Raw genomic sequence first — 10,213 nt, 5'->3', positions numbered from 1 at the left:
CGTTGCTCCGCCCACCGACCTCCTGGTCTCGGCCGAGAGAGTAGAGCCGGGCTGCTTGGTTAGGTGCGGGCAGCCGCAGGCGCACCGCCGAACACGTCCGCTGAGTGCCACCACCACCGCCCGGCGCCCCGTGACCCGTGACTCCAGACCCCGACCCCTTTTAGATCGGCCCGCGCGCCCCAGGCCCGGCCCGGGCGGCGCGACGGGAGGATGAGCGGCGGGCGGCGGAAGGAGGAGCCGCCTCAGCCGCAGCTGGCCAACGGGGCCCTCAAAGTCTCTGTCTGGAGCAAAGTGCTGCGGAGCGACGCGGCCTGGGAGGACAAGGTGCGGTGGGGCCTGGCGAGGGCGCACGTTCGAATAGTCAGCTGGGACTCGGGGACGAATAGACAGGCCCGAGCCTGCACCTGCCCGGTCCGGACGCGGTAGAGTGGTGGGGCATGTGGCCCAAGGGTGTCTGGTCGAACTTGGCGGACCCGAGCCTGACGGCTGGGCTCCGGGCTCACCACGGAGTGATCTAAGGGTGAAGTCTGCTGGGTCAGCAAGGAGGGGCCGGAGGAGTTGCCCCCAGTCCCACCTCCTCGGGCAGGTCGTGTGCCTGAGCAGTGGGAATGAGCTGAGTTCGATTAGATCTCCGCATTTTACTCCCAGTAGGATCTTGAGTAAGTGACTTATCTTCTCCAAATTAACTACTTGCTACCGTCGTTAGCACGAACAGTAACAGACTTCTACTGAATACTTGCTATGTGTCAGGCGCACTCTGCATCATCTCATTCACGTCTCAGAACAACTGAGATGGGGTGCTGTGGTGCCTTACAGCTTTAGCACAGTGAAACGTACTAAAGAGGAGCTGCCACTGCTTACTGAAAAAACCGTCCACTTAAATAAGGGTGAAGAGTTGAGAGGGGAGACTGAGAGCTTTCAGGGGTTGAGTGTGTTTGTGAGAGAGAGGGAGGGAGGGTGGAGGAGAAACCACCGCATGTATGTGAGAAATGTTTGGGAGACTTTGCAATGTCTTTACTGATCAAATACATTCGTAAGATCTGAGTGTAAACACTTCCCCAGCTCTGCTCCCTGGTGTAGAAGGAACCATCAGAAACAACTTGATTCCCATTAGCCTGAAAAGAATGTTGTATTTGCATTCTTTCCCTAGTTTTTTTGGACTGCAGAGGTAGGTGTTTCTGGAAGAGGGGCAGGGTTGGGAGGCACTTCCTGAAGGTCCCTCTTCCTGTCCCCAGTCTGCTGAGCTCTCTGTAAAAACTTTCTACTTTGCTGTGTCATTTCTTTCTTTCTTTGTATAAGGACACATTTCTGCAGTCTAGGGCAGGTCAGAAGCCTGAGACTTCCATGTTCTTACATAAAAAATTAGATATGCTGGAGTTACTTTTGTGGCTCAGAGGAAGTGAATCCATCAAGTTTCTATGAGGACTTGGGTTTGATCCCTAGCCTCGCTCAGTGGGTGCGGGATCTGGCATTTCTGTGAGCTGTGGTGTAGGCCAGTGGGTGTAGCTCTAATTAGACCCCTAGCCTGGAAACTTCCATATGCCATGGGTGCAGCCCTAAAAAGTAAAAAACAAACCAAAAAAAAATTTTTTATTTTTTTAAAAAATTAGATATGCTGACACCTGCTTCCAGCACTTTTGTTTCTAATCTGTTCTCTTCTTTGTGACTTACTCAGAATGTAGTTTGTGGGAAGGTGATGCTGAATTGGTTAACAGTTAGCCCTTCTGCCTGTGGAGTCTGTCCAGGTCTCCCCAGGTGACATAATAAGAGTTGTTTATGACGGGTAGCTCAGTTACTATCACATTTTAATTTTTACAGCTTCTAAAAAAGGATAAATGATTTTTCTAAAATTTTTATTCAGAGCACATGCCCTGGAAGCCATCACTTAAGGTAACTAAATATATGTCATTTTTGTTTGTTTGTGCCCATGGCATGTGAAAATTCCTGTGCCAGGGATTGAACCCTCGCCACAGCAGTTACCTGAGCCACTGCAGTGACAATGCTGGATCCTTAACCTGGTGAGCCACAAGGGAAGTCCAATATATCTTTTTTTTTTTTTAAACTACATTTTAGTATAAAAAGATGTGGAGATTCGAGAACCATATACCATTGCTTTTAGGAAAAATTTCCCTGGAAGATGCATTTAGCAAGAGGCCCTCTATGGCGCCCACCTCAGATAATGCACGCATTCTCTTTCTTTTCTGCAGGATGAATTTTTAGATGTGATCTACTGGTTCCGACAGATCATTGCTGTGGTCCTAGGTGTCATTTGGGGTGTGCTACCCTTGCGAGGTTTCTTGGGAATAGCAGGGTAAGTCTTGGGTATCTTGCATGGTATCATTTCTTTTCAGAGAGATATTTTCTTTTTATAGGAAAGGCAGTTGCTACTTTGGAGGATTTGATTTCTGTTTTTAGTTACTGTGTGTGTGTGTGTGTGTGTGTGTGATGACTAAAGCAAAAAACTGGCCCCATGGTGGCACTTCGGGGTCTGAGTCTGATGCACCCCTCCTCAGTTCAGTGGGCCTGGGTGCATCTTAGGTCAGGCATGTTTTAAGATGTGAGATAGAAGTTCTCTTGTGCAGTGGGTTAAGGATCTGGCATTGTCACTGCAGCAGCTTGTGTCACTGCTGTGGCATGGGTTTGATCTCTAGTCTGGGAATTTCCACATACTGCAGGCGCAGCCAGAAAAAAGATCTGGGCTAGTTCATTGATTCGTGGGTCCATAGTGACCGCGTGCAGGAGGTTGCCATATTGTTTGTTGGTAACCGGCATCTAGTTCTGGCATAACTTTTGTGTCTGTGGAAGTTTGGAAAGTGGACGAACTTTAGTACTTGATGACCGCTCCTTCGTGCGCTGTGCAGGGTGTCCTGAATCTTTGCTCTGTCAGAAGTTGTTTTAGGTCCTTACATGGTTTTTTTTGTTTGTTTTTTTAAACCACCAAACTGTACACTTCATTAATTAATTCATTCATTCTTTTGGGGCCACACTAGGTCAGGGATCGAATCTGAGCTGAATCTGTGATCTATGCCACAGCTGGGTCAATGCTAGATCCTTAACCTACTGTGCCAGGCTGGGGATCCAACTGGCACCTCCACAGAGACAAGCTGGATCCTTAACCCACTGCACCACAGCAGGAACTCCAGGTTCCTACACTTTAAAGGCAGTGAAAAAGTAGGTGATTGGGCCCTCCATCTTTTATTGTGCTCCTGTGGCACAGTTGACACTAGCCCCTGGTCACAGCTCCAGTTGTTAACAAGCCACTGAAAGTGAGTCTGCATACCTACAAGGTTGAATTAAAAGGATTTTTGGGGGGGTTCCCTTGTGGTGTAGTGGGTTAAGGATCCAATATTGTCACTGCAGCAGCTTGGGTTGCTGCAGTGGTGTGGGTTTGATCTCAGGCCCAGGAACTTCCATGTGCCACAACCATAGCCAAAAAAAAAGGATTTGTGGGGGTTGTCTTAAGATAGGAACTGTGGGCAAGTTATGGTGGAAATGAACAAGCATGCCTCTGGCCTTTTCTCTTTTCATGCAGGGAATACAAACCCTTACTCATCCATTGAAAAGCACATAGATTGTTTTAACCTTGGTCACCTCTTACTATACCCTTACTCTGGGGTGAAAAGGGTAAAGTAGTTTCAAACTCATTTGAGTTGCTTGTTTTCTCAAAAGATAACCCAAAAGGAATGTACAGCTCCGTCTCCTAACTAAAAAGGTTTTTGATGTATGATACTGAACAGAGCATTTGTCCAAGGAAACCAGTAAGGGTTTATCCTCTGCCTGACTTGACAGAGTGGATATGGGATGAGGCCTCATTGAGGATGATGAGATGCAGGCAGGACCTGGAATTCCTCGAGGTCTTCCCAGGGTGGAAGTGCTATATAGATACATTTTTAGACTGTTGGTTATCCCATATGAGTGTTCTGTGAGAAAAAGGACAAGAGGAAAATGCCAGAGAACACAGAAGGCAATCTAAAGACAAAGGGGAGTCTCTTGTCTTCGCCAGGCCACTTTCCTAGGAGAGGATGTCACTTTTCAGACCCCCTGCACCTTTCTTATCGGGTAGAATTCTTAAGGGATTTCTCCAAGGTCACCCAATCTGGGAGGAATAGTACAGCAAAGACTAGAGCTAGCCTAGTATCCTTTGCACTGTGGCAGATGAGTAAGACTGTCCAGAGACTTAAAAAAAAAAAAAACTAAAAAACTCTGGATTCAAGTTCCAGCTCTGCCACTTTCAAGCTACCTAATTTTGAGCCAATTTCAGATCTTACTTTCTGAGACTCAGTTTCTTCATTAAAATGGGGGCAGTAAAGATGTGCCTTCCTCTTGAGATTGATGTATGAATTCAGTGAGGTGATGCAAGTAAATTGCTAAATGTAGGGCTTAGTACATCAGAGGTACTTCATAAATGGTTCACTGCAGTCATATGATTAGCTTTAGTAAGAGTGATAAAATATGGCTATTGAGAAAATAAGAAATGGGGTGTTTGGAGTGAATTCACCTTGGAGTGGCTTACCCATTGTGCCACTTTTGCAGGACTGCCTGTTTTCTAGGGTTGCGTCCCACATTGTCCTGCCAGAGCCATCTTCTTTCCTTCCAAATGAATCTCTTCCCTCCTTTGGTTGGCGCCTTTTCCCTTGCTCTTGGAAATCATCCAAGGACATTGATTTTTCCACACACCCCCTCCTCCGTCTGTCTGACCCAGCTGCCTGGGCTTAGGACGGGACTGCTCTGGTCCTCAGTTCCCGTGCTCCTCCCCCTTCCTGCCTTCACTGCCCTCTGTCTGGACCCCAACTTGGCTTCTTTTCGTTTTTGGTGTGGCCACCAGTTAGGGCCTGTTAAGGTAAAGCCATTTACTGAGGTCTCATTTTTTATAATTCGCCTGGGAACTGAATGTGATGGTTCTGCTCTGTCTGCTGAGGTTTTGCATTATTGGAGAGGGGTTTTTTTTCATCCCTTTTTGCTTCTGTCTCTCATAGAGCTTGGCACATGATTAATAGGTGTTCAGTGAATGCTTGTGAACATTTTTGGTTTTTTATTTTTTTAATTTTTTTTTGTCTTTTTGCCTTTTCTTTTTTTCTTTTAATTTCTTTTCTTTTTTTTTTTTCTTTTTTTGTCTTTTTGCTTTTTCTAGAGCCACTCCCTCGGCATATGGAGGTTTCCAGGCTAGGGGTCGAATCGGAGCTGCGGCCACCGGCCTACGCCAGAGCCACAGCAACACGGGATCCGAGCCACGTCTGCAACCTACACCACAACTCACGGCAACACTGAATCCTTAACCCACTGAGCAAGGCCAGGGATTGAACCCACAACCTCATGGTTCCTATTTGGATTTGTTGACCACCGCGCCACAACGGGAACTCATGAATATTTTTAAAAAGCCGAAACGAATTCCCATTGACTCTTGGAAACAGAGTCATACATTACCATTGTTGTATAGCCTTTCAGCCCCTGTCAGTATTTGTTAGCAATTCATTTTTTGATAAAATTATTATTGTTTGTTTTTTGTCTTTTTAGAGCTGCGCCCACAGCACATGGAGGTTCCCAGGCTATGGGTCTAATTGGAGCTGGAGCTGCCAGCCTACACCAGAGCCACAGCAACGCCAGATCCTTAACCCATTGAGTGAGGCCAGGGGTCAAATCCACATCCTTGTGGATACTGGTTGTGTTCATTAATCTCTGAGCCAGGATGGGAACTCCAGTATTTTGATAAAACTCTGATTTTTGTTTAGTTGGTTTGGTTTCTTTGGCCGCACCTGTGGCATATGGAAGTTTCTGGGCCAGGGATTGAACCTGTTGCGGTCAGATTTTTTTTTTGTTCTCTCTCTTTTTTGGCCGCCCCACAGCACATGGAGCTCCCAGTCCAGGGATCAGATCCAAGCCAGAGTCACCACCTAAGCCACAGCTGTGGCAACGCAGGATCATTAACCCACTATGCCAGGCCTGGGATTGAACCTGTGTTTCAGTGCATTGGCTGGGGCCCAAGATTTCTAGCAGAAGATAAGGATATGGCCATAACATAGCCAAGCTAAGGACTATAGTTCGAGCGAAATCCAAGAAAAACTCATCTGTTCTTTCTGCCTCCCTGCTTCAGTTATCGGACCCCTTGTTCTCCCAGGCCCTTAGGCCTGAAGACTTTGGGGCGTCTTGCCTCCTCATTCAGCCATTTTCTCAATTCCTGTTCTTAAACTTTATTTGTACTTATGTCCTGGAACAGGTCTAAACCAGTCTCCCAGCTCCTGTTCCTTCCACTCATGAGGAGAGCCCATACTCTCACAACTCACCAGCAAGACTTGCTGTATGCACACCCTGCCTCATTCTCTCTCAGACAGCCTCGGGGTCTGTAACCACCCCCACCCCTCATGTACTGATTAACACTGCTCATTACCGTTGCCCTGCCCTGCCCTGTCCTGCCCTGCCTTCCACCAGCCTGCACTTCACCCATTTGGAGGAACCTGTTCACTTTGCATTTTTCCTTTGCAGCCTTCAGAAGGAATTTGGCCTAAGACATACAATCCCCCATTAAACATGCTGTAACTGGAGAGATCATCAAGTTTTAATCACTTTTTGAATATTACTTTTACACAATGACAGTACCAAGAGGTCAGTAGAGGAGTTCACAGTATTCTGATTCCTGCACAGCTAAATCATACAGGATGGGGGTCAGAGACCTCCCCGGAGGTGCTCATAAGCCTCTGATTTCAGATCCACTCTGACTGCTGGTTTTGGTCCCTTAATAGACAGCTGAGGGCAGGCACTGTCACCTTCCCCTCTGTATCAAGTGCTTTAGCAGTCAATGGACATGCAGGACTTGTCTCCCATTGGGAATAATGGGGGCGGGGGGCTGCTTTACCAGGCCCTCGCTTGCTCAACTGGGCCATAAAGCAGCCACTTAACATGTGTTTTCCCCATGGCCACCCCCCAACCCCAGCTGGAGCCACCTTGAGGTGATGTCAGGTACTGGTCCAGTTTGGGATTCCTCAGCAGCCATTCTGTCGTACTTCAAGGGGGCTTGGAGAACCTGTGTGTGCTTTAACTTTTTTTTGGTTTGTTAATCAACTAAAAAGAGTTGCTCCTTTTTAAAGTCTCTAACACAACCAAGTGGGCAGCTCCATTGAGGGCCTAGGCATTTTCTGTGCAACAGTGAGTGTCCTGACATGACTGGACCATGTTGGTGGGAGTTGTGGGTCTTCTGCGCTTATGGTTTATGTTTGGTGCTTGTCCTCCCTCGCTCCAGATTCTGCCTGATCAATGCAGGTGTCCTGTACCTCTACTTCAGCAACTACCTACAGATAGATGAGGAAGAATATGGTGGCACATGGGAGCTCACGAAAGAAGGGTTTATGACGTCATTTGCCTTGTTCATGGTATGTGTAGCTGATAATTTTACAGCAAGTTTTGTCATTTCATGAGATATCAGTTACTCAAGGGGAGTATACTTGATTTGAGTGAGACTGTGATTTGGGTACCATTCTTTAAGAGTCCTGAGGCTGGAGGGCATGTCCTTTCTCTAGTTACATTGTCCCAAAAGATGTGGTGTGATATACTGTGTAGTCTCCCTATGGTGTGTAAATCCAGGGCTCACTGTCAGCTTTTACACTCTGGCTGCATATTAAAAACTGGGAGGAGTTCTTGTTGTGGCTCAGCAGTAACAAACCCAACCAGTATCCATGAGGACATGGGTTCGATCCCTGTCCCTTCTCAGTGGGTTTAAAGATCGGTGTTGCCATGAGCTGTGGTGTAGGTCGCAGATGCAGTTTGGGTCCTGCGTTGCCATGGCTTTGGTGTAGTCCAGCAGCTACAGCTCTGATTGACCCCTAGCCTGGGAACCTCTATAGGCTACAGTGCGGCCCTAAAAAGACACAAAAAACTGGGTTGAGGAGTTCCTGTTGAGACTCAGCCAGTTAAGGATCTGCTGTTGTCAGATGGTTTGGGTCACAGCCATGGTGCAGGTTCAGTGCCTGGTCTGGGAACTTCCATGTGCTGTAGGTGCAGCCAAAAATAATAAAAATAAAAATATATTCATAAAATTATTCATAATAGCCACAAAAATGTAAACAACCATCATCTGATGAATGGCTAGATGAAATGCTGTATACCCATACAGTAGACAATCTGGCCATAAAGAGGCATAAAGGACTGGCACATGCTACAACATGGATGAACCTGGAAAACAGGCCAAATGAAAGAAGCCAGACACCAAAGACTACATGCTGTGTGATTCTTTTTATGTGAAATGTCCAGAATGGGCAACTCTATATGGATAAAAAGCAGATTAGTGGTTGCTAGTGGTCAGGGCTGGAGGGGAAATGGGAGTTAACTGATAATGGGAACAGGTTTTGTTTTGAGGGTAATGAAAATGCTCGAAAATGTTTGCACAGCTCTGTGAAGACTAAAAACCTCTTTGGAGTTCCCATCGTGGCTCAGTGGTTAACGAATCTGACGAGGAACCATGAGGTTTTGGGTTCGATCTCTGGCCTCGCTCAGTGGGTTGGGGATCCAGCGTTACCGTGAGCTGTGGTGTGGGTTGCAGATGCAGCTTGGATCCCGCATTGCTGTGGCCGCTGGCGTTGGCCAGCGGCTACAGCTCCAATTCAGCCCCTAGCCTGGGAACCTCCGTGTGCCACAGGAGCGGCCCTAGAAAAGGCAAAAAGACAAAAAAAAAGACTAAAAACCTCTGAATTATATACTTTAAAAGATTGAACTTTATGGAACATGGATTGTGTATCAGTTATTTTTGTAAGGTATAGATCCTCGCCCAAACCAGTAAAGTCAAAATCTCTGGGAGGTTTCTCTAGGCGCCTGGGCATCTATTCATATATTTTAAAGGTCCCACAATGTTGCAAAGGACAGCCAGATTTGAGAACCTCTGCTTTGATAGGAAACTGACAGGGTGTGGCAGTGGTTTTGTGTTTACACTTGTTGCCATAATCCTGACACTTAGTAGCAGCAGTTTGCTTACCTATATCATTTCCACATCTGTACCTCTAAGCCCCTGCACTCTGGTTGCTATTTGGCAGGGAGAGAGACTTTTTTAGTGTCCCTTTAGGTGCATAGGAAGGGGGTCCTTGGCTGTATTAGAGACAGCTTGATTTCAGTGAAATTATGTAAGCCCTCAGGCAGATTATGCACTGGGAAGCCCGCTGTGGCACCCAGTCTTAGAACATTTTTGTTTTGTGGATTAGGAGTCAGTGTCGACCCTGTTGCTGAGGGTACCTCTGAACATTGCCTGTTTCCTCTCTAGGTCATTTGGATCATCTTTTACACTGCCATCCACTATGACTGACGGTACAGCCCCCACCTGCTCCCTGTCTGGTCCGAAAGACCCTCTTAGTTACAGCACAGAAACATGATTGTTAGGGGCACCCCAGCCACGTGGAACCTGGAAGACTCATGTTTCCTGGACTGAGAAATCAGTGTGTTGGGCGTCAGTGTTTTCTGCAGGGGTTGTGACCTGAAACTTTTTAAAGAAACATCCACCTTTTGGAGAAGCATTTCTGAATTGTCCATCACCAACTATTTCTTCTTGGATACCATCATGAAACACCTATTTGCCGATTGGAGCTGTCCTTTAATTTGATGCATCTCTGGATCTGGATGAAACATTAAATTGTCTTTCTTCTCCATCAGGTGTACAGTTTTTAAACTATCAATCATTGGCGTTTCCAGTCTTCTGAAAACAGTATGGCAGTATGTACATGGTTCATAGCACAGTACAAGCAGCATCTAATAAGTTTCCATTGTAGAATGTTTTCAGATACTTAACAAATCAGATCTTTAATTGAGACCCTGTTGATAATACCTGGTAAAGCCTTTTCCTCCCTCACCTCTAGGCCCAGAAGCCAATAGGAACAATAGAGGTGGTATCCTTCCATCCCCCTCCCTCTTCCTCCTCTCCCTGCTTCCTTAGCAGCTCCAGCCGGGCTGCTTTCCTTTAGTGGGCAGATGGGATATCAAGGGCTGGAGTTGGTATAATCTGTGGCCTTGACTCTCTGGAGAGAGGCTGACTACCTTCTGATGCCCTGATACCCCTGCCCAGTAGTGAGTGATATGGCTGATCTTACTGCAGCAGGCTAGGCTCAGTTTCATTTGGCATCTCGGCCACAAGATGGCAAGATTGTTGTACCTAGGAAAGCTTAGCCAGGTTCACGTGAAAGAGATCTGAGTGCTAGGACTGTCGAGAGAAGAAACTTAGTGGGGACATGGAGGATCTGGA

At 46.8% G+C, this 10,213-nt stretch overlaps 1 protein-coding gene across 1 annotated transcript; it reads left to right on the top strand.

Moving 5' to 3' along the window:
* Window positions 1-35: 35 nt before the first annotated feature.
* Window positions 36-9,623, top strand: RAB5IF (RAB5 interacting factor). Its single transcript, XM_047771175.1, has 4 exons — window positions 36-324; window positions 2,208-2,311; window positions 7,235-7,364; window positions 9,242-9,623. Exons 1-4 carry the CDS (start codon window positions 211-213, stop codon window positions 9,281-9,283), a joined length of 390 nt encoding a protein of 129 aa, XP_047627131.1. The 5' UTR covers window positions 36-210; the 3' UTR covers window positions 9,284-9,623.
* The last annotated feature ends 590 nt before the right edge of the window (window positions 9,624-10,213 follow it).

The sequence above is a fragment of the Phacochoerus africanus genome, chromosome 3, assembly GCF_016906955.1.
Source record: "Phacochoerus africanus isolate WHEZ1 chromosome 3, ROS_Pafr_v1, whole genome shotgun sequence".
In the NCBI taxonomy this organism is placed as follows: Eukaryota; Metazoa; Chordata; class Mammalia; order Artiodactyla; family Suidae; genus Phacochoerus; species Phacochoerus africanus.
The sequence above is the reverse complement of the archived record's forward strand: the minus strand, read 5'-3'. Positions and strand labels throughout refer to the sequence as shown.

Excerpts from the sequence above, each read along its gene's own strand:
- RAB5IF (XM_047771175.1), top strand. The coding sequence starts at position 211 with ATGAGCGGCGGGCGGCGGAAGGAGGAGCCGCCTCAGCCGCAGCTGGCC. Across the intron at positions 325-2,207 it reads ACGCGGCCTGGGAGGACAAG|GATGAATTTTTAGATGTGAT; the intron begins GTGCGGTGGGGC and ends TCTTTTCTGCAG. Across the intron at positions 7,365-9,241 it reads CGTCATTTGCCTTGTTCATG|GTCATTTGGATCATCTTTTA; the intron begins GTATGTGTAGCT and ends TTTCCTCTCTAG.